Source organism: Zeugodacus cucurbitae, chromosome 6 (assembly GCF_028554725.1).
Source record: "Zeugodacus cucurbitae isolate PBARC_wt_2022May chromosome 6, idZeuCucr1.2, whole genome shotgun sequence".
NCBI lineage: Eukaryota > Metazoa > Arthropoda > Insecta > Diptera > Tephritidae > Zeugodacus > Zeugodacus cucurbitae.
This window is the reverse complement of record NC_071671.1, coordinates 47,016,278-47,039,422: the sequence shown is the minus strand read 5'-3', so window position 1 is coordinate 47,039,422 and position 23,145 is coordinate 47,016,278. Positions and strand designations below refer to the sequence as shown.

General features: G+C 33.9%; 6 protein-coding genes across 8 annotated transcripts; all 6 read right to left on the bottom strand.

Annotated features, from left to right (window-relative positions):
* Positions 1-2,172: 2,172 nt before the first annotated feature.
* Positions 2,173-3,407, bottom strand: LOC105209910 (uncharacterized). Of its 2 annotated transcripts, none has more exons than XR_008471743.1 (2): positions 2,793-3,407; positions 2,173-2,637 (listed from the first exon to the last, which is right to left on the bottom strand). XR_008471743.1 is itself a non-coding variant. In XM_054233311.1 (2 exons), exon 2 carries the CDS (start codon positions 2,622-2,624, stop codon positions 2,418-2,420), a length of 207 nt encoding a protein of 68 aa, XP_054089286.1. In that variant the 5' UTR covers positions 2,625-2,637; positions 2,799-3,125; the 3' UTR covers positions 2,173-2,417. The 2 variants fall into 2 exon arrangements, 1 of the variants encoding a protein (XP_054089286.1); XM_054233311.1 differs by having other exon boundaries at positions 2,799-3,125.
* A 2,596-nt stretch (positions 3,408-6,003) lies between these two features.
* On the bottom strand, positions 6,004-8,642 carry LOC105209927 (uncharacterized). The gene is made up of 2 exons (XM_054234055.1): positions 7,770-8,642; positions 6,004-6,359 (listed from the first exon to the last, which is right to left on the bottom strand). The coding sequence occupies exons 1-2, from the start codon at positions 8,057-8,059 to the stop codon at positions 6,212-6,214; spliced, it is 438 nt and encodes a 145-aa protein (XP_054090030.1). The 5' UTR covers positions 8,060-8,642; the 3' UTR covers positions 6,004-6,211.
* On the bottom strand, positions 8,461-9,487 carry LOC105209909 (uncharacterized). The gene is made up of 2 exons (XM_011180571.3): positions 9,005-9,487; positions 8,461-8,898 (listed from the first exon to the last, which is right to left on the bottom strand). The coding sequence occupies exons 1-2, from the start codon at positions 9,352-9,354 to the stop codon at positions 8,772-8,774; spliced, it is 477 nt and encodes a 158-aa protein (XP_011178873.1). The 5' UTR covers positions 9,355-9,487; the 3' UTR covers positions 8,461-8,771.
* Positions 9,488-11,664: 2,177 nt separating this feature from the next.
* Positions 11,665-14,621, bottom strand: LOC105209908 (uncharacterized). The gene is made up of 2 exons (XM_011180570.3): positions 13,994-14,621; positions 11,665-11,944 (listed from the first exon to the last, which is right to left on the bottom strand). The coding sequence occupies exons 1-2, from the start codon at positions 14,212-14,214 to the stop codon at positions 11,680-11,682; spliced, it is 486 nt and encodes a 161-aa protein (XP_011178872.2). The 5' UTR covers positions 14,215-14,621; the 3' UTR covers positions 11,665-11,679.
* Positions 14,622-16,835: 2,214 nt separating this feature from the next.
* LOC105209904 (uncharacterized) lies at positions 16,836-17,725 on the bottom strand. Its single transcript, XM_011180561.3, has 2 exons — positions 17,148-17,725; positions 16,836-17,081 (listed from the first exon to the last, which is right to left on the bottom strand). The coding sequence occupies exons 1-2, from the start codon at positions 17,522-17,524 to the stop codon at positions 16,961-16,963; spliced, it is 498 nt and encodes a 165-aa protein (XP_011178863.1). The 5' UTR covers positions 17,525-17,725; the 3' UTR covers positions 16,836-16,960.
* A 3,929-nt stretch (positions 17,726-21,654) lies between these two features.
* On the bottom strand, positions 21,655-22,843 carry LOC105209905 (uncharacterized). 2 transcript variants are annotated; one of them, XM_054233174.1, is made up of 3 exons: positions 22,642-22,843; positions 22,244-22,569; positions 21,655-22,189 (listed from the first exon to the last, which is right to left on the bottom strand). In XM_054233174.1, the coding sequence occupies exons 2-3, from the start codon at positions 22,495-22,497 to the stop codon at positions 22,069-22,071; spliced, it is 375 nt and encodes a 124-aa protein (XP_054089149.1). In that variant the 5' UTR covers positions 22,498-22,569; positions 22,642-22,843; the 3' UTR covers positions 21,655-22,068. The 2 variants fall into 2 exon arrangements, with proteins under 2 accessions (XP_054089149.1, XP_011178864.2); XM_011180562.3 differs by having other exon boundaries at positions 22,244-22,843.
* Between the last annotated feature and the right edge of the window lie 302 nt (positions 22,844-23,145).

The window sequence follows — 23,145 nt, the reverse complement described above, 5'->3', positions numbered from 1 at the left end:
AGCATACTTACATACACACGAAGAACACTTTTGGACAGACTTTTGATTAAATTATAGATAAATATTTGTTAATTACCAGACATTAGGCCGCATATACTCTTGGCTGTCTGTGCGTCTAATGATTGCTTAGACACTTGATCTGTGTTTTATTCGCAAAAACTAAATCGAATTATTATTATTTTTTCTTCTAAACTGATCTGTATGACCTCACCCACTTTTGCCTTAATGGAATTACTCTATATAGTGCGTGCGTATTTATGTCGGTGTGCATACATACATATCTACACACGTATTTATGCGAAAATAATTGCCTTTAATTTCCTCGTGGCATTCAAACTATTTGTTGTGTGTATTATGTATGTATGTACTTATGTTTTCGTTGAGCGGCGTTGTGCTCGTGTGGAATTCAGAATTTCCAACTTGTTGAGCATTCTTTGTAATAATTTTACACTATACATACTTACAGATTTTAATTTGGAAAACACTTTTCTAGGTTGTATGCTCGCGCATAGGCTATTTTCAAGGGCACGTATAAATGAAAACATAAAATCATGTAAGGAAGGCTGATAGCGAGTGGAACTGAACATATTATGACGCATTTTCAGACAGCGATAATTGAGAGTTCTTCAATGCGCTCAAATATTGGAATATATCGTGATCAAAATAAGAGAAAATATGCCCTCATCTTCCGGGGAAATTCTATTAAAATCTCCCATACAAATTTCCTGAAGCTTGCATATAAACAGTTCCTTAAGCAACAAGGATACAGTCCTGTTAAATCCAGCTTCGAAGCAACGAGTCTTAAGTTTGCATAAAACATACTTCATAAGCAGCATTCCGGCTGTTCTCCATAAAAGTTCTTAAATTCAATTTAGAGCATATTATGGAGTGAATTATTTGCCCTACAAACAGCTCTATATACATATATTAAGCACATTTGTGTGCTTATGCACTTTCTTCAAGATCGCGACTAATTAACTAATGTTCTTCGGACATTTAACGTCCATCATATCACTTCAATTTGTAGGTGACATCAGCAACATTTGTCATTTTTCGTGGGCGAGTGCGTGTGTCTTTATATCGAGATAGTAAAAACAAAAGAATTTGTTGTTGCTGCATTTGGTATTAGTCATGAGAGAGATTTAAATGAGAAAAGAAAAGTTTTAGAAGCGAAAAAGATAACTTATTTGGAACAAGATCAATTAAAAATGAACGTAAGTAGAAACGTTTCCAAAAAATTCAACACATAACCAGATCAGTCTAAGATTTCAAGAATAACATACTCATCCCTATTGCGGGTGTCGACTGGCAGTAGATAAACGACTACTGAGCGATTGTCGACTACCGCTGCTATCGTAAGTGTCGATCAATCGCTCAACCATCGACTCTGAATGCTTATTTTTTCAATCGTTAGACATTTTTAAATTTTGTCCATCAAGTTACACAATAGCAAATAATAAATATAATCGACTCAATCGACCGGAGTATATTCTCGACCAACTATGTAAAAAAAGTAAAGTCTCCGATCTCTCATGATCATTTCTACATATACTATATTATGGACAAGTTCCATTAAAACATATATGAAATATGTCAGGGCCATCGTCAACCATATTACTCTCTAAAATATACATTTGATAACAATCTAACTGAAAAATACTTATAAAGTAATTTGAAAAGCTCTGAATGAATAGTAAACAAGCTTTCTGTAATCCAACTGCTACCAAATTCTAATTTCAAATCATCACTTTCAATTTTATTCCATATTACCTTTCAAGAAACAAGAAACAACTACCAGTTACCAAAGAAATGTATGTACATAAATATATGATAGCTCATAAAACTAAATTTTAAGTGCAAATTAATCCACTAACTAATGTGTTCGCAGAAAAAATCCGATTGGTCTATATATAAACACAGAGCAATTTACATTAGAATATTGAACACCAAAAGCTTTTACTTTAGCGGCAATTTTGTATAAAATTTTCAACGATCAGCGAATATTACACAAAACCATCACCAAATACTGTATATACTGATGGACATTGTTTTGAAATACAATAAGAATTTCAAAAAATAGGAAAAATAATCGAAAACGAACACAAAATATTCGCACGCAAGCGCTTCAACCAAATCGCAAATATGACTAAAATTTCAAAAACATTTTCGAAATGCGGTTTTTGTTTACATTTCATTTATTTACGAGAGTTCTATATACATATACTTATATGCCAGAGTACAATTAAAATAAGGTTTCATTATTATTATTTTGATTAGAATTTATAGCCAGAAAATTGTGCTAAATATTGAGGAAAACTTGAAAGTATACAAACACATGAATAAATATAAAAAATTACACACATAAATATATAGTTTGTTTACAATCCAATCGGTGGCTGGCGAGAAACCTACTCAACTCATAGTTGCGGCCGCCGATAGGTGCCCAAGTATTCACCACACTCGGAGCAATAATGACGGCGGCTGAAGCAGCGCAGTATCGGACGCTGCATTACGGTCTTAGCCGTTGCCTTACAGTAAGGGCAGGTGACCTCATGTGGTTGGGGACCTACAGCAAAGTAAGTTGGCTGCGGAACGATGGGTAGCTTTTGTTGCGGCTGGACCATAATTGTATGGCGGCTAAATGAGATGAGAAAGAAAGGTGTTGAAGAGTAAAAAAAATCGAAAAAAAAATTAAATTCAAAAAAAAAAAATAATAAAAAAATTATAAAAAAAGTTAAAAATATTTGTTTTTATATTTTGGTTTTTAGTTTAAATTTAAAAAAAAAACCCACATTTACTATATTCCCGCAAAATTCGAAAACTTTGACGAAAAAAAAACACGCTTGTATGTAAATACTTGCAGCTGCGAGCACGCTTCGTTGTATACTGAATCCAAATAGAGCCGCTAGATTCGCTGAGCGCAAGCGAGTGGCCGCAACCACTTGTATTTTGTTGACGTACCGCAGCTACTCGAATTTTTGATCACTCAGCTCCGCTGTCAGTCACTTTCCCACACACACACACACACACTTTCTCATGTTGATACAGGGCTCAATACATCAATTAAAAAAGTGCGCCCGCATTTGCCGCAAAACAATAATGGCAACAAGCACTGATGAGCAATCCGCGAACAACCGCCAACGCCTCAATGTCGAAAACGTTCGACGACATGAAATAAACGCTCTAAAGAGGCGGACCACACGCCACCACAGAACGCGAAAGATACGCCGTTCGCATCAATTTGTGTTGCTATTTTTATGGCAACAAAGAAGGGAAAATTAAAATACAGTGTGAAGAGGCTTTTAAAGAAGAATACAATTGGGAATATGAAAAGTGTGAATAAAGAAAATAAGTTTTTGGTATGACGAAAAATACAGTTTTATTTTTTACTGTTATAAAAACAATTGTTTAAGGTAACAATTAAAAAATCAACAAAATATGTTTTAATAAGAAAAATAAGAAATATTTATTAAATAATTAACTTATTTTAATATGATCCAGCTTCTCAATTATACATATGTATGTAAATTTATCTACTATTCAAGATTCTCGATACCGTTTCATTGCTTTTATCGTAAAGATGGACCTTTGTAGAATTATCAAAAATACTTTTAGCAACAAAACATGTGTAAAATATTAATTGTGCAAAAAATTGCCACAGCGCCACCTAGCGTAATTATTAATTTAAATCAACAATTAGTCCATCTACCCACAGCAATAGATCAATAATTTCAAGTATAATATCGTAATTTGATTAATAATTACTTTATTTTTCGCAACCTAACCGATCGTGAGCTAATTCAGTAAATGACAATGGTGGAACCCATTTAACGTCGCAATTATAATTAAAACAAGTGAGGAAGGGCTAAGTTCGGGTGTAACCGAACATTTTATACTCTCGCAATTTATTTATTTAACTTTATTTATATTATATATCATTCAGATGTAAGGGAACTATTATAAACCAAGTTTCAATGAAATCGGTCGAGTAGTTCCTGTGATATGGGTTTTGACCCATAAGTGGGCGACGCCACGCCCATTTTCCATTTTGTAAAAAAATCTGAGTGCAGCCTTCATCTGCCATTTTTTATTTGAAATTTGGTGTTTCTGAAGTTTTTCGTTAGTGAGTTGACCTACTTTTAGTAATTTTCAACAGAATTTTTTTATGGGAGGTGGGCGTGGTTATTATCCGATTTCTTTCATTTTTGGACTGTATTAAGAAGTGGCTAAAAACACGACTGCAGAAAGTTTGGTTTATATAGCTCTACTTGTTTGCGAGATATGTACAAAAAACCTATTTGGGGGCAGGACCACGCCTACTTCCCCAAAAAGATTACATCCAAATATGCCCCTTCATATTGCGAACATTCATACCATATTTCCATAGCTTTATTTATGACTTAGTTATGGCACATTATGTGTTTTCGGTTTTCGCCATTTTGTGGGCGTGGCAGTGGTCCGATCATTTTCGAAAGCAACCTTCCTATGGTGCCAAGAAATAAGTATGCCAAGTTTCATCAAGATATCTTAATTTTTACTCAAGTTACAGCTTGCACAGACGGACGGACGGACGGACAGACAGACATTCGGATTTGAACTCCACTCTTCACCCTGATCACTTTGGTATATATAACCCTATACTAACTCGTTTAGTTTTGGGTGTTACAAACAACCGTTATGTGAACAAAACTATAATTATCTATATATATATAAAATCAAGAGCCAAAACCTAAGCGATTGGGTCGATTTTAGTCTCTTACTAACTTTTTGATGTCATTTGGTTTGTACGATTTTTGTTTTGCTTCAGAATAGACCTCAGTCGCGTTCCAACATCTATTCTCTTGCGGTCTGATAACTGGACAAGGACAAGGAGAATTTGGAGACAATTTTATGCAATTCACGCAATATTTCCAAGATATCCCTTGATTTGTGATAGAAACTATATGAATTCTTCAACTTTTCTGCTAAAAAATGTAAATCCAGAAGTAATATACTATATAGAATCAGAAATGTAGTATAGATTATCTATATTAATATTTTCATAATATTTAAGCGAGTAATCTTTACATGATTCCTAACAATCATGCAAGTTAATGATGAAGAACACCACAAATAATATTGATTTTCATTTTTTATTTTCTTAGATCGTTATGATTCATGATGAACCCACCTCTTGTCACTCCTAATCAAAAATCTACACTTTTTCCATCTTTTCTGATTTCCTCTTGACTCATTATTTGCGAATCAAAATTGGGTCACCGAAATATTAATAAATTGCAATGAAATATTTAATAATAATTGCAAATAATGAGCTCATGGAATAATTATATATTTTTTTGCATAATTTTTGTTGGTAGTTGAAGAAAATTGTCGAACTGTATTCTCTTGGCACGATTATAAAAGTAAGGCGAGAGATCGATTTAATTTTATTTTAAACAAATAAGGAAAGGAAAGGGTGCAACCGAACATTTTATATTATCCACAACTCGACCCATATATTCGGCATAAAGTCCACTAGAATAACGAAAATCATCATATATAGTATATGAGAACTGTGGTAATCCAACAACCGATTGCACTCATTTTCACCACCAAAGTTCGCAATATTCATATATTGTTTCGAGAGTATAAAATTTGGCGACAATATAATAAAAAATATAATTGACAAGGCAATTAACAAAATCCATTTACATATGTGAATACATCCCAATGATAATGATTCATGAATAATGATCAGTTCACCTTGCTGTGGAACAATTTAAAATGTATGGACTTTAGTAGAGGAAAAATAAATGAAATAAAATATTTCTTAAAATTTATTTTCATAAAATGCCGAAACTCTTTATTATTCAATACATTACACATGCATATTTATCGCTACGTATATATGTACATATGTATTTTTGAAGGCTTAATGCACTAAAAATTAAAATAATAAATTATTTTTTACAAATAAAATACATACAAATAGTATAAGTATGTTCGCTTAATCATGATTTTATGCTATATATGTATGTATGTAAGTGTGTATGTTTTTATTTCCTTTGTATTATCGATCGTTTTCGTGCAGACAAAAAGTGGAAAGCAGATATATTCATTATTAATTTTATTATTATTTTTTTTTATTTTTTCGTTTATCGGCCTCCTTGGCAGTAAAGGAATATGTACGAGTATGTATTTTCCAACTGAGTGCGTGTGGGTGGCAACCACCTCATGATTTGGCGACGAGCTTTTTCGGTTTAATTGCCGAGTGTTTCATAGCTCGTCCAAAGTAGCAACCGCAATTCTTACAATAATGATTACGATCCGTTTGTTTACATGGTATAACGTAGTCCATGCAGCAGCAACAACAAAATGTGCTGGAAGTAAAATGTAGAAAAAATGGGATACGTTAGTAGATATTTTGTTCTTTTTGATTTTTTTTTGCACAAATAATTGCTTATAAATATTAAAAGTATTTTTATTTTTTCTTAATAAAATTTATATCAATAAAAATAAATAAAAATGAAAAATCATTTAATATATGTATTGAATATAGATTAAAAAAATTACTATTTATATAATTTAAAATTATTAATTTTGGAAAGAAATAATTAAATTTTTTGTATTTTTATCAAAGAAAACATTCCAGACAAACGAACTATTATTATTCGCAATATATATCTATAATTAAAACATTTTAAAATAAATAATGAAGATTGATAACTACATTTACGTTTTCGGGGACTAGACTTGAGGGCAATTTCCCATTTTCATTTGAAAACTTGATATACATTGCCTTAAGCGCAATCTGAATATCTTTAATGCTACGTGCATTACGATTCAAAATCTGTACAATAAATGAGTTTGACTTGCGAACATATTTGATTATAGAACCTGATGTCATAATTATCAACTGGGATCAACTAACCAAGAACTAAAATTAATTACATTAATACACGATGAAAAACACCAGCATCTGGCCCCTCAAAAATCATCTAACAGGCTTTACAACTTGGTTGAGTTGTATCTTAGACAACCCAGCTTAAAGGCTACTCAATTATTTCAATATAGTTCAGCACTAATTTCAATTGAGTCAATTTGATAATATTCGAAACTCAGCAACTCACTATGAATATCATATATTATACCTATAAAACAACTTTACTGAAGTAAAATAATATGAAAACCGTGAGTTGTCGTTTATAATGCAACTTATCCATTGTGTTGTCAACTCTTCTGAATTGCCAAGCATCCAATTAACTTCAACCGATTTGAGTTGTCTTCATTAGCTTCAATTTACAACTCAACTTTCTAAAAAAAAAGTGAAGCACATTGAAGTAAATTATTATAATTTTTTTTACCACTGCTATATAGAGATATTCCCAAAAGTTCCAAGAAGAGTTTAATAATCAACAATAACCACCAATGATAGTTTTAGACATTGACACTGGTTAAATAGATATAAAACATACTAGTCAACAGAAGGTAAACATTCAACTAGTTATAACTTGTTTAGAAACTTTTAAGGATGAAAAATCACTCAGAGACTGGCCATAAAGCCACGGTTCGCATTATTAAAATTGCTTTATCCGCTATAATGTAAGCATATATAAAATAATGAACTTTCAAATTAGTTAAATTAAGTTCCAAAAGATAAAAAAAAAACAAGAAATTATTATTTCCTCAAACACTCATTACTAAAACTGAAATTTCAAAATTCGTACTCTAACATTCACTACTATTCCACTCTTAAAATCCAAAAACAAATTAATAATATCAACACTTACACCCACAAACAGCCGACGAAACGATTGATCTCCGTCGCCCACCACTTCATATCGTTTTCCACTTGTGTCATTTCAACAATGCCGCAAGCAGGACATTTCAGCATTACCGAATCCTGTGGCAAGTTGAGGTAGGTGCCAGCGAGCGGTGTGGCGAAATTATTATAGATCTGCAGATCCCTCAACTCCTTCTCGGTCAAGGGCTGCTTAGTGATTTTATCCGCCGCGGCAGGTGTGTTGCTGCTGTCTTCGATCGCGGGCGTAGTTGGCGTGGAGTTGGATTCCGTCATCATATTATTGTTATAATATTAAATTATATGCAGAAAAGAACACACACACACTTTCGTCGTATTTAGTATAAACTAGACTAGTCGCGAAAAAATCGTAGAAAAAAGAATTCTTTACTCGAGCGCAATGCACACACGTCCGACAATAAAAGAAACGTACTAAAGTCGCATGGCTAACAAATAGCCGAGATGAGGTCAACAGTGAACGCTGTATGGTAAGTTGGTGAGCGAGTAAGCAAGTGAGAGATTAAGCAGGCGTGTGAGAGAATTCCTCTAACAGCTGGTTTATTGGTAATATTTGAGTAAAGAAAGCGAAAGTTTTTCACGATACCACCCACGCCTCGATGGTATTTGCTGCTCGGAGTGTGTAGAGAACTGCTCAGAGCGTGTTAAGAGTTGTTTAGTGAGCACAAGAGAACTGTTTAATTGAGCAGTTGTGAGTATCGATCGTAAGATCAATTTGATTTTTAGTTTTTTTTTGTCTACAAACTAACTCGTAAGTTTCAAAAATTATTTTTTAGAATAATTGGATTTGAAAGGTATTTTCGAGAGCGCGCACTATAAACAAATGCATATTTATTATTGCAAGAGTGTTTATTTTATAAATTAGTATTTTCATTATTACTTTATTTTGTTGTTTTCGTTATTATTTCACTAAGTCTAAGTTCACTTTTTCGAATCTTTTAATTATTTTCAATTATTTTTGTTATTTCCGAACTTATTTCGGTCTTTGTTGCATGCCCAATTTTCCGCCACATTTACTACAGTAAATGCCTTTCGTGGTCCACTCGCGATTACAACCGCACCAAGTGCAAATGCAGCAGAGCCAGAAAATGGGGAAGAAGCTAGAAATTAAAAAAAAAAATTAAATTGTCGGTTTTAAGGTAAACCGAAACTTTCATGAATGATTCTTCGAAATTCCTAAAACCCTAACTAAAAATTTGCACTCACCACGACAGCGTCGACAGACAACAGGTGGCATCCTTCAAGCCCGCCGCACGCATCACTGCCGCATCACCGTACTCGTGGCACAGCGGACATTTGGTCTTATAGGTACGCGGACCCACGGAGTAGAAACGCAAACGCTTGTGGTTACTCTTCGGCACAGCTGTGGCGCCAAGTAACTGTGTTTGTGTCACTTTACCGACGCTGATGGCGTCATCTATGTAGGGCACTACGGATGTGCGACCCTCCAACACGACATTGGCGACAATGTGACGCTTGCGCTCCTCGGACGTTTGAGCCGGCAACAGCTTAACCTTGACGAGCTGCGGCGCTTCTGGAACAGCGGTGCTTTCCATGCTGGTTTTAGAAAATTTTATTCAAAAATCGTTCGATTATTTATATTTTGAATATTTTTAGTTTGTATAACGGTTGTGTTGTGGCGCGTTGGAGTGATGACAGTGAACTGCTGGCAGCTGACCGTTAACAATCTGCGCTGGTGGGCGGCAGGCGTCAGTACTCGCAAATTATGGCATTTGTTAATGATCACAGATCGACAAGAGAGCGAAGAGAGCATGTGGCTGCTGCAGAGTGTGATCAGTGATCACTAATCTCTAGCATCTCAAACTGTTTTTTTTTTCAACTTTTCAGCCAAACAATCCCCTCTATTGTTCGCGAAATTCTCAACGCTCTGTGATCTCATGTTGCTCCACTTAATATGAAATTTATCAATTTCTTTGCAGTGTTACGTAGAGTGATGTCATTGCCGCTCAGTGTGAGTAATTTATCTTTTTTTGTTTTTGTTCTACATTTTCCCACACGCTTTCGTGCGAATCGCTGGGGTGGAAAAAGCGTGCGGAAAATCACGCATACTTAGCAGATGTTGCATGTGTGTGTGTAATTGTGTTTGCTAGAAAGCAAAAATATACAAATTTAGCTACACGATCCACCTGTTACATAATAATAAGTGCGTATGGGCATAAACAAATTGTTTGTTGAGGTTTCTAATTTAGTGAAGAGAACAAGAACAAGCGTATGGTATATATATTGCGAATATTTTTTTTTTTCATCTCATATTTGAAATATCTGATTCTATAAAAGGTTATATATTAGACTTCTCCAAAATCTAATAATGATCACACCTACCTCCCATATAATGAAAACAATTTAGACTTCAAAAATTGTAACAACCCTCTACTACTTCAGTAACACTCACTATTTTTGGAGAAATTTATTTCAATTTTTTTTTTAATAGTTTATCAATTTTATCCAGATTCCAATCGGATAGAGACCCTATGTTCGACATACGAAAATACTACGAACCGACATCGACAGTTTTTAAATGACAAGTGTCATATCTGTTCCAGCATTTGGACCAAGTTTGCTTCATCAAAAACCGACATACATATAACAATGATGACACTCGTTAAAACAACCTTATCGAACAGAAGCGTCACCGTAAGACTCTTGCGATAGTTGCGCCATCGAGAGGTGAGGCTCAATACTTCTCGGACCATATTGATTAAGTATCCAGTCTATACTAGATGTCTTAGAATTATTGTAAGTGTTCCTCCGTAAGATTAGAAGGTAGTTGATTCACTAAGAGGTTATTCCAAAAAATCGAATTCGGCAAGGTCGTATCTTGAATAGTTTTTGAATGGCAGCGTTCTAAAGGGCGACCGCTCGCTGGTGTAAACCTCTTTAGTTTAAACTTTAAACGCGTTTTTTCTCGAAACGACATTTTTCAAAATTGATGACATCATAACTCAACGAGAAATTGACCGATCGACTTCAAAGTATTCTTGAATATATTTAATATATACAATAACCTCCGATCTTTTTGATTGGTTGAAAATTATCAATTTGGCATTAAAAAAAATATCATTTGTATGACTAACAAAAAGACTCTTTTTTCAGAACTATGTAATTTTGTTAATTTTTGATATTTTTCAAAAATCTTAGGTCATTTTATAGGAAATGCCTTCAACTTTAATAAGCTTTTTCAATTTTTTTGTGTATGCTAGTCACTCGGAATTATGTTAGCAGTTGGGAACTTTTTTTTGGCACCTCTGAAGACAGCAAATAACTCCGTTATTTTTCAATATTTTTCGAGTACTAACTTTTAAAAAATTCACGAAAATCGTCTAATTTTTCATTGGCTACACTGGTACCTTCCATGATAGGTATAAACCTCGCCGCGAGGAGGATAGAATTTTAATCTTGAAATCCACTCCTCCCTTGAAATAACTTTTTAATAGAGTTAGAGTGAAACCGAGATTTCTGAACATAGCCTCGACTTAATTCAATTTAATTTGAAAGTCAGTAGTAGACTATGTAAAAGTTGGCATCAGGAACGACACTAAAGAATATTTGGTAATAGAAAAAATAAGGAAATTTTGAGTGGAAAAACTAAACCAAAACTGAAACTTAAAAAGTAGAAACCTTTGAAACCAACGAAAATATGTATATGTATTGAATATTTCAGTAATCTCAAAGGTTTTTGATTATTTTTTCTTGAAATATTTTTTTTTCAAAAGAAAATAACGGTATTTATTTATTTGGTGGAAGAGTTTTAATTTAAACAAAATTTTCCAATAATATTTCCAAATATAAATATTTATTAAAATACAATAAAATTACAAAAATAACAAATTAAAATAAAATATATATAAATATCTAATATTTTACTCAAAAACGCTCGGCTCGTTCGTTGTCGTCTTTAGTTTCATCAGTTCTTTTGGTCGCTGCTTCGCTAGTATCTTATTGTCGAGTGCCTCCTTTTCGACTTTGCGAAAACGTTGCCACTTATTTTCGAACACCACATCCGAGTGCTGCATTTTGAACAACTGTCGCTTGTACCAACTCAACGTTATGTAACGGCCAATGTAACAGCCACATTCGCTGCAATAGTGATTGACGTCATGGCGACCACTCCAGCGTATGGGATTGCTGTAGAGTATAGAAATTTAAACAGAACAATTACATATATACATGGAAAAGCTATGTAAATTTATAATAGCATAAATATTGTGCAATAATTGGAGCGTAAATACTGTAAACAATGGAAATTATTAGACGCGTCCGAACAAATTTATGAAAGCTGTTGGAAAATTATACGCAAACGATAAATTTTTGGATGAGTGGTTGAGATGGGACTGGAAATTTTCCGAAATTATTATAAGAGCTGAAATAAATATCCAATTAAATTAATATATATATTCAAATATTTTTAATTTTTTCGAAAATTGGATGTATGAGTTTTAAACTACTTATGAACATAATATATAGAATTATATTGGACTTGGGAAGATATTTACTCTCAGATAGTAGGTGAGTGAGTGAGAGATACTAAACCGATCGAAATTTGAAAATTCACTTGTATTTTGTATGAATTTTAGAGCTTATAATTCAAATGTATTTGGAAGTTAATTAACCTAGTGTCAATTAAAAAATTAACTGGTCATTTTCTGGACGGAGCTGCTCATTCATGTAATCACTGTTCATTTAAGTGGGTAGTGGGTATTACTGTATGATATATAATTTAATATTATTTGATTTGCGTCTATATTTGGGAATAGTAATAGATTATGCCCACAAACTATTGAATTTGGAGGGCGTTAACATTTACAGTTACGTGAGCACTTTCATTACTGCTTTTACTCGCCTGTGATGCATATTAATTAAGTTTTTTATTTAAAGACTAGTATGGACTTAATGAAAACTTGCAATAAATATTTTTATGGAGAACTGTCGCATTTTATTTATTTATTACTTTAATACATGGCAACACAATTTCAAACACCCACATGCATTACTTGTGTTTTGTAGGAAAAACTACATAACTCAATTTCCGAAAATGGTTAAGACTATTTGAAAATAAGGGAAAAATAGTAGCCATTAACTTGTGAGTTTTCGTTTTTGTTAGAAGAATATTTATCTGAAGGATGCTATAGTAGATAATTTCGTTCAATTTTTTGTCATTCACATATGTCTAGGAAACCACTAAATCTACCGACGAGACATATTATAGCTAACCAATCCGTGCTATAAATCCCAGTATACAATTTTCAAACGACAGACATTTGTATTCACAGAAGAATATACGTTTTCCCAGTAATAAACCAAATGATCGAAACAAACTACTAATGCCAAACACGCTCTCAGTAATATATTTTAATAGCAATTGTAGGGGTTCTGACCTTTGTCCAATCGGAATTCACGCATTCAGATTAAATATTTAAACGATATGGAAGACTAGATGGAATCGTCCTTCTGGAATGGCTAAAATGTCTTGAATCTCACTTTTTATATAAAGGTAGAATACCTATTGGCTTTGTGGTACTAGATTCAGAGCCGCTTTATTCAACTAAAGGGGTTATTCTGGTTTCTCAAAGGAATGTCTCCTATAGTCTAAGAGAATTCCCCTCTTGCGAGGACATACCAAACCTAACCAAACATTATATATGTATGCCCCGAAATTGCTTAAACTAATCTAAAGTCAATTGAATTGAAATATTGAAATTATCCGAAAAACAGGGTAAATTTATAAGAATGTGTTTTTCTGACTGACGTAAAATTATCTTTTTGAAAAACCTTTCTTCATATTGATCGGAAAATAATCAAATCAATGCCAGGTACTACGTAATGGTGGTATGCACCTCAACTGCCTGATGGCAATCCAAATAAGCATGCTCTATAAATGTACTCACGGCCAAAAATGCATCATATACTAAAGATTATAACGCATATTGCTTTCGAAATTTTGTTCGTTAGATTCCACTCAAGTTGCTGAAAGATAGGAAAATACTGAAAGCTACTACAAAGTATTTTTTTCTCTTATAAAATTTGATTTTGCGCTGATCATGAATTAAACTCCCACAATCCACTTAAGAATAATCATGAACTTGTTTAGGCCGACAGATTCTATCAATAGTGATATCTGAGCTCAATCTATCTATTTGGTGTACAATTTTCGAACCTCACTCTCTACCGACTTACCAACAAAGACAAAAATTTATCACAGCAACAAATCGCTGCAGAAACGTCACTGCCTGTCGCTCAACAATGGTCAAGCATTTCACGCCACAAGCCGGGCACTGTATTTCCACGGGTTCCTCTAACAAATGTCCAACATTTGAAGGCAACTCAGGTAGCACATCCTCCAGAACGCCATCGTTACTGTCAATCGTCACAATGACAGTTGACTGTGTGGTTGTCATCTTTGACAGCTGTTTGTCGTCGCGGCGCTTAGCTAATGTGTAAGTGAGTTCGTGTGATCAGTCGCGGATTTTCTTCTTTTTTCCAATTTAGCAATATTTTTAACACTTTTTCTATTGTTTTCGTAATAACTGTTTTCTTTTATTTAATTATTAGTTCACAACGGGTACGGTGAGCGTTAACACAAGGCACACATTTCGAATTTCGCTTCAAATGCCGTCAAAGCAAAGCGATCAACTGACAATACATAGAATTGCTAATCGCCGCTATTGCTAGCCGACGCTTGATGCTCTTGCTGTTGATGTCGCTGTCATTATTGTTGTGCTTGTTGCCATTTTAGCTGTTGCTTGTTGTTGCTCTTACTGCCTTTTCGGTTGTGGCCACTCAAGCCAATTGAGGAAACATACAAATTGTGGGATTATATATGGGATCTCCACGCATATACATTTAATTAAAGATGTATGTATGTGTGTGGGTATATAATGAGCAAGCGCTCGCTCTCGCCAATTAAAATACTTTTTGAGTAATTTATTAAGTGTTTGGCTTTGATTTGCTCTAGCTTCGTCATACTTTGATATGGTGACGCTTTCGGTGGATGCGTAAGATTCTTGGCAGCGTCTGGGCTGAACATCTGGGCCCAACAGCAACAATTGTGTGCATAGCCAAATACTTATATGCACACACATACATATACGATAGAAATATTATTTTCAAATTTAATAATGTTTGATACTTTATTTACTTACCTGGCGATCAACACCTACTTCATTGAAATGTGTCAGTGATTCAACTCATCGAGCCATGAGACTATAAAACTATTTTTTAGACATTATTCACAGGAAAGAGTGAGTTCGGGTGCAACCGAACATTTTATAGTCTCGCAATTTATTGATATAATTTTATTAAGATAACACACAATTTGACCCAATTTGAAAATCCTACAATTAGGTATATGAGAGCTAGAGGAAGTTATGACCCGATTTTAACCATTTCTGGTACAGATACACATTATTAGAAGAAAAATATTTCCTCTGAATTAAATTGAGATATCTGAGAGATTTATAGATGTTTTCTGTGAAAAATTACCATAAGGCACTGAGTTCTTCATATTCGATATCCGGGACATTGAAATGTTATAGTCCGATTTCGACAATTTTTTCACAAGTGATGCCACAGATACAGCATTTGTGTATAAAGTGAACCAATCAGATGGAATTCAAAATTGAGTTATATGGGAAGTTTGCGTGCTTGTGAACCGATTTTTCGCCCATTTTTCACCCGTGTTGTCAGAGTGTCAAGAAAATATTATATACCGAATTTCATTAAAATATGTCGACTAGTTCCTGAGATATTTTTGATCCATAAGAGGGCAATGCCACGCCCATTTTCCATTTTGAAAAAATAAGTCTGAGTGCAGCTTCTTTCTGCTATTTCTTCTGTAAAATTTAGTGTTTCTGACGTTTTTCGTTAATGAGTTAACTCACTTTTAGTAATTTTCAACATAACCTTTGTATGGGAGGTGGTCGGTGTTATTATCCGATATCTTTAATTTTTGGACTGTATAAGGAAATGGCTAAAAGAAACGACTAAAGAAAGTTTGGTCTATACACATTTTTTGGTCTGCAAGATGTATACAAATAACCGATTTTGGGGGGGCCACGCTCACTTCCAAAAGAATTACATCCAAATATGCCACTTCCTAGTGCGGTCCTTTATTCCAAATTTATTTATGGCTTAGTTATGACACTTTATGTGTTTTCGGTTTTCGCCATTTTGTAGGCGTGGTAGTGGTCCGATTTTGCCCATTTACGAAAGCAACCCTCCCAGGGAACATGTGTATCTTTCGTCAAGATATCTCAATTGTTGCTCAAGTTATCCGTTGCACGGACGGACAGACAGACATTCGAATTTTGACTCGTCTCGTCACCTTGATCATTTTGATATATATAACCCTATATCTAACTCGTTTAGTTTTATGACATACAAACAACCCTTATGTGAACAAAAATATAATACTCTCTTAGCAAATATAAAAATTGCAGATACTCGTATACGATGTTTCTTAACTCACTGGGAGAGAACAGGCCTATTGCAAGACATCACAAGTTCTCCAGTAACATACTATTTTGTGTAAGTCTGATAAAAATTTTGAATTGAAATAGTCATTCCTTCCATTTGAGCTAAAGAATTTTATTCACGGTTTTCGAGCAAAGTAAATTTATTTTTTATACTGTTTTCAGATAAAAATGTGTGTAACTTTAATATTTTAATATTTAAACATTTTTTTATTGGTTAAAATTTGAAAAATTCTAAAATTTGTTTTAAAAACTCATGTTTTTACAGCTGCTGCTTTTCTCTGTTTTTTTTTTTCAGTTGTCTACAGCTATTTACTTAGTCTTCTCTAGTCTCATTGTCATATAAAAATAGACTTGTGACCACACGATCTTATATGCGAATAAGCAAGTGGATATATGTTGATGTGAACACAAATACTTTTAGAAACAGACGCGAAATAGGCGAAATCACTGTGAAACTTATAAAAAGTGAATTTCAATACGAAAGCACATATTCAGCAGAAATTAAACCAATATGTAGATTTTTATTACTTTTTATGTTTAAAAAAATATATTATATTTACCGTTATAATATTTGATAAAAATTCCTAAAATTATTTGCAAACAATGGACTGAAACAATTGGAAGACTTACTAAAATACATCTAAAGGGTACAAAAATAAAAACATCTAACTCAAGTAGGTCGCCAGTAGAAGCCCAAATGACCGCCGCATCTATTGCAGAACATACGTTTGCTCTTCAAGCGACTCTGCAGGCAGAGGTATACAAATGACAGCGAGAATATTGGAAAACAGCTGCAAAATAAATATAAAATTAAATTTTTATGGAAAAAAATTAAAATTTCTGTGCAAAAAACTTACCACGACAACGTGGAGAGCAAACAGCTGAGATGACCCAGGATGCCGCTCATCTGTACGGTTTCGGTGTCAGCACGTTGCTTACAGAGTGGACAACGTATCTGATAGGTGCTTGGACCGACGGCAAAGTAACGTACATGTGGCTTTCCATCGTCCTCAGCTTTCGGTGCCCAAGCGGTGCGGGTTTGTTGGCGTCTCGTCACGGATTCTTCCACACCCGCATCCTCCTCATCACGATCACGTACCGTATCGCCGAGAACATAATTTAAAATTGCATCGGTGGCCTGGTCGAAACGCTTATCCGGTGTACTGGTACTAGGTGTAATCGGTGTATTTGGTGCACTCAAACTAACTTCCACAAGTTCGATTTGGGATTGCATTTTATGAGGTTGAAAATCTTTGTTGTTTTTTTTTTTTAATTCAAACAAAACAATTCACTTCTTTTTTATGCTATTCACTTTCGCGTTTTGCTCGCGAATTTTTAAGTAATCCGGTTATTAGCTGTAGACTGTGGCTGTCTTTGTGGTTCGAATGAGCAGTGCCAACTGGTTGTGTGGAGATTAGCCGAGACTAGCCAAAAACATTGAGAGCTTGTTATTATTTATATTTACAATGTGGCAAAGGAGAGTGAGTGACGCTGAGTCGTGTATATTGATGTTAGCGACATGCTTTCAAACTTGTGTATTTTTCTTAGCGAGAGGATTTTTCTAACTACTAAATAATGAGAGAGCATCGAAGGTACACATAAGAAATTAATGAGATTGCTAAGAATATTCAAATCAAATAAATATTATATTAATTGAAATATTGGTGACTATCTATTATACGTATAAAGAACAACATAATTTCTCTCAGGTAAGGGAAACCTCAATACTTCATACATTCATCACCGTCATTTTATTAGTGTATTAGTGAGTCAAACAGATCCGGGTTATCACCTCCATAAAAAGGGCTTAAGCAGTTATGAACTGATACTGGGGTCATGAATCATATGTCACTAATATGCCATAGGCTTGAAGAGACCTAGAGAACGCATACTTTTTTTATTATTGTTTAAGACTGCTTGCGTGTTGCATGTTTTTTGTTGTTTTAGAGTCTGATCGCTTTCTTCATCAAGTCCCATTTGGAGGCTGATAACACACTAATGACCATCTTCTTCAAATACTCAAGCGTCCAGTATTTAAACTATGGTTCTATAAACGGATGAAACAAGTGCAATTGATATCAAAAAACAAAGGTTTGAAGTTTGCTTTTTAGATTGATAGCAGAACCTTATGAAAATAAAAGCTTATGTGATAGGGATTGAGTTTTACTTATAATACAGAGTGATCCATTTCGGGTTTCCCTACTTTTTAAAGAAAAAACACAGAAAATCCAAATTTAATGGAGAATGTTTATTATCATTCGAAAAAACACTCCTGGGCTTTTATTTCTTAAAGATTATCTCTTTCAAATGTTGTCCGCGACTTCGTCTCAGATGGTCCATCCGATGAGTCCAATTTTCGATGACTCGTTCGAGCATTTCAATTAGTAACCGGCGAATGACACGCGGGATATTTTGTTCCAAAGCCTGAATCTTAGCTGTAATGTCCGCATGGACTTTAGACATTACATATCGCCACAGGAAAAATTCTAGTGATGGTATACAACACCGAAGTGTTCCATACAATTGATTGATGAGATGTGTGGGAAGTGGCAGAAGAGTAATGGGACATCCGATATAATATATCAGCAAATCAACTTGGATATCTGAGATTAGGCACCTCAAACAAGGTACTTGTGCCGTCTTTTATATAACTAGCCTACTAATTTTACCTAAATGTGTTAACGGAGATTCCACTTGAACAGCGAAAATATGTGATTTCTGAAGTCAGAACTCATGAAGTTCAATCTCATGTATCGACAAAACGTCATGACACCAAAAAAGCCGGTTTATTTCGAGTCCAGCTAGTTCACCTAGATGACTGCAGTTGCAGGTTCCGATCATGAGTTTAACTGTAAAAAAATCATATTGTTCCAACATCTGCTTCAATTTTAGTATCGGGTAAGATTTTAGACCTTTTTGGATGTGATATACTATTATCAGCTTTTGCCGTTCTATGCCGTTAGAACACCCTGCACTTTCAAATTAATATCACCGCCCTAACACAATATTATTCTCAGATATCTTCAATTGGAAGGAACCATTAAATTGGTGAATACTGTATCTGTAAATTTATTACGAAGAATGCAAAACAAAATGTAAGTAAAAGACCTTGATAGCATCAATAAAGCCACGATTACTACTTAATAGCATACTCATAACATTATCGACATATGTATGGAGGTATGCATATTTTTTCAAGTCACTTTTAAGTTTTCACAACACCCACTCGTCGAACAATTAACGGTGGAAATTTTAATTTCATTGCCAAAAAAGAGTGCACTTAAGTTGAAGATAAGTACCTACGCATAAGTACTCGCGATTGTACTTCAGTATTTATTTATTATTTTGTGCAAAATAATGCTGCTGTTATTGAATATATGATACTCTGTACCATATGTGGAGCTACTAGTTGACCCACTTTAATGATGATTGCAAAGCAACCAAAAATAAGAAATTGAATGAAAGCAAAGCGGGTGTAATAAAGGTTGCAATGACAGAGCAGTATTTTGTTATTTCATTACATTTTTAATAGATCGAAAATAATGATATTACATATTGATTTGTCAATATATTAGATATTGAACCACCTGAGGTATGACAGAGCATTATTTTCGACTTTTTTTTTCTTTTCTGCTACTTCGATGTTGTTTATGAAGTAATATTACAAATTCAAACAATACTTTGAGACAGAAAAACAATACACGAGTATAAATACATATATTTCCCTATACAGAATATCCATTTATATAATAACAATATTTTAAGAGAATAGAGGTAGGTAACCCTCAAAGTTCAAGAATGCTTATGAAATTCCATTTTATGAACTCCAATAAAGCCTTCGGCCTATGATTCCTTAGATTACGAACTTAAACTAGCGTATTGTCTTAGCTTTACATTTCAAAGGTATTTGAATGAAACGAAACTGTGAAAGTCGTCCAAAGAGCTCGAAAAACACAACAATTATTCGGAATATTTTAGCCAGTTATTTTATTAATAGTGACTAGTCAAAATCCGAATGCCTGCCTGTCCGTCCGTACGTTCGTCCGTTCGTCCGTGCAACGGATAACTTTAGTAAAACTTGAGATATCTTAACGAAACTTGGTACACATGTTCCTTGGGACCGTGAGAAGGTTGCTTTCGAAAATGGGCAAATTCGAAAAATTGCTACGCCCACAAAATGGCTAAGCCATTAATAAAGTTATAAAAGTAAAATTTGGAATAAAGGGTCGCACCAGAAAGGGGCATATTTTGATGTAATTTTTTTGGGGAAGAGGGCGTGGTGATTTGTTGTTATCTCGTAAACCAATAAAACTATATAAACCAAACTTTCTGCAGTCGGTTCTCTTACGTACCCCACCACACACCATGAAACTAGTTGAATTCGGATAATAACCACGCCCACTTCCCATACAAAGGTTAGGTTGAAAATTAACAAAATCGGGTTAACTCACTAACGAAAAACGTCAGAAACAATAGCAGAAGGAAGATGCACTTAGTTTTTTTTACAAAATGAAAAATGGGCGTGGCATCGCCCACTTATGGGTCAAAAACTATATCTCAGGAACTACTCAACAGATTTCAATGAAATTCGGTATATAATATTTTCTTGACACCCTCATAACACTGATAAAAAAAAATCGGTTCACAACCACGACTACTCTCCTTATAACTCACTTTTGAATTCCATCTTATTTCTTCACTTTATAATGTATACATAAGGGACCAATGAAGATAGCGGAATAAAACTTTGCACAAATAGTCCATCTCTGGCTTCATTTGTGAAAAAATTGTCGAAACGGATTATAACTTTTCAAAGCCCCAGATATCAAACATGTTGAACTCAGCGCCTAAGGGTACATTTTAACCGAAAATATCGGTAAACCTCTCAGATAATTTAATGTAATTCAGAGGAAATTGTTTTCTTCTAATAGTGTGCCTCTGTTCCAAAAATTATTCAAATCGGGTCATAACATCTCCCAGGTCCTATATACTAATTATAGGTTTTTTAAAAATACGGTGGGCTTTAGTGACTTAAATGAGCGTATATTAGATATAGTGTACCTTGCTGGTGAAAATTAATGAAATCGGTTCACGATTTACCTCAGCCCTCATATACTATATATGCTGATTTTCGTTATTCTATTAAACTTTATGCCGATTATATGGGTAAATTTGTGTGTTATGTAAATAAAACTTCTTGAATTAGATTTGATTTTGAACTTAGATTTTCCTTACTTGTTAGGACACACTTTAGTATGTGAAAAGAAACACGAACCGCTTAATTGGTGGTCTTGCGGTGAGTTATCACAAAAAGTAAAAAGTGATTATTAAAAGTAAATATAAATATTATATATGGTGATCCCATTGTGGTGTATATTATCCATGATCTTTAGTTTACAGTTATACAGTTGAACTTTCCTAACTCGAATTACCATATACCACAAAAACACTTCGATTTTGAGAGACTTCGAGTTATGGAAGGAAAAAATGCTACTGCTTTCAATATTAACACATTTGTAATTTTTTTTCGGTAACAAATTTCTTTTAAAACTAAAGAATTATTTAATTTCCATTCGCATTAAATATTTAACAAAAATATTATTAAGTTTCCATATAACATAAGAAACAATTAACAAACTCATTTATACTATATTAGTAGTCCTTAAACACATATTTTTCACATCCAAAATGAACAATATTTATCGTATTATTAAAAAAGTTTCACTTTCAACATACTATTGGCACAAATTCTCCACATCCATCGAATATATTAGGTAATCACTTTTGCTTCCAGTAACCCAAATTTCCACCACACCTCTTGCAGATCACTTTATTGCCATTTTGACGCCGTTCGATGGCGCGTTTGTACAGACACTTGAAGGGAAATATGGGCAGGCAACTAAAACAAATTTTGATAAAAAATTCTCACTAAATATTACAACACAATCATTACCAGTACAGCAAGCGATCATAACTGATGTTGTCTACATGCAGCCGCTGTTCACAATCGGGACAGTACATTTGACGCAGACAACTCAAATCTGTGGGCGAACGATAGGCGTTGGGCACAAATTCAATGCTGCCACCGAAAATACTCTGCAACACTTTGGTGTCACCTTTTGGGAGATCGGTAAGCGACAGACCCTGTTTATAGGGTATTGTACTGTTAGTAGCTGTGCTACGATCTTTGAAGCGAAATAAACTCATATTGTTGCTGTAGCTAGCACCTTTCTCGTGGATTTTTGAGTTTGTTGTATTCAATTTGATTTCGACGAGATCCTTGTTTTCCGACATAGTAAACCGTTATTTTTAATTTAATAAAAAATATTTTCACTTTAATATAATTCGTACTTATTGTTGCCAGTTTTCGAATGTAACTGATCTCAGTGAATGCTTAACGGCATAGTAAAACTTGTTTGAAATCATTGTGCTTTTCGTAGAAAGCTACAAATATTGTTGGTCCACATTGAAGCCATGCAGCGTTGTAATGCTGACGCACTGACTTGTGCGGTGCGTGAGTGAAGTTTGAGTGCAGTCATATGAAAATAGTATAGGCGTGAGTGAGACTTTTGTGACAGGAAAAAATCAGAGAACAGCTCCAACTTTTTCTCTATTATTCAGAAGTATTTTTTAATCGATTTTAACTGAACTAGCTGCCACTTTAACTATTTAACAATAATTTTAATTTAGTTTCCATTTTCATCAACAACAAAAAAGGAAATTTCAAAATTGTTTGTCAAAGTAAAAGTGAAAAATATGAAACAAAAAAATATTTCAAAATTGAAAATAGTTGTATTTACATATATTTACAAACGAGATATCAAATGTGAAGTAAAATAACAAATTGTGAAAAAG

Bases quoted from the DNA above. Each gene is read 5' to 3' on its own strand.
- LOC105209910 (XM_054233311.1), bottom strand. From the start codon at position 2,624: ATGGTCCAGCCGCAACAAAAGCTACCCATCGTTCCGCAGCCAACTTAC.
- LOC105209927 (XM_054234055.1), bottom strand. From the start codon at position 8,059: ATGATGACGGAATCCAACTCCACGCCAACTACGCCCGCGATCGAAGAC. The intron at 6,360-7,769 runs GTAAGTGTTGAT...TTTTACTTCCAG, and splicing joins TTCGTCGGCTGTTTGTGGGT to CACATTTTGTTGTTGCTGCT.
- LOC105209909 (XM_011180571.3), bottom strand. From the start codon at position 9,354: ATGGAAAGCACCGCTGTTCCAGAAGCGCCGCAGCTCGTCAAGGTTAAG. The intron at 8,899-9,004 runs GTGAGTGCAAAT...TTTAATTTCTAG, and splicing joins TGTCTGTCGACGCTGTCGTG to CTTCTTCCCCATTTTCTGGC.
- LOC105209908 (XM_011180570.3), bottom strand. From the start codon at position 14,214: ATGACAACCACACAGTCAACTGTCATTGTGACGATTGACAGTAACGAT. The intron at 11,945-13,993 runs GTAAGTCGGTAG...TATACTCTACAG, and splicing joins ATAAATTTTTGTCTTTGTTG to CAATCCCATACGCTGGAGTG.
- LOC105209904 (XM_011180561.3), bottom strand. From the start codon at position 17,524: ATGCAATCCCAAATCGAACTTGTGGAAGTTAGTTTGAGTGCACCAAAT. The intron at 17,082-17,147 runs GTAAGTTTTTTG...TTTATTTTGCAG, and splicing joins TTGCTCTCCACGTTGTCGTG to CTGTTTTCCAATATTCTCGC.
- LOC105209905 (XM_011180562.3), bottom strand. From the start codon at position 22,584: ATGTCGGAAAACAAGGATCTCGTCGAAATCAAATTGAATACAACAAAC. The intron at 22,190-22,243 runs GTAATGATTGTG...AATTTGTTTTAG, and splicing joins TATGATCGCTTGCTGTACTG to TTGCCTGCCCATATTTCCCT.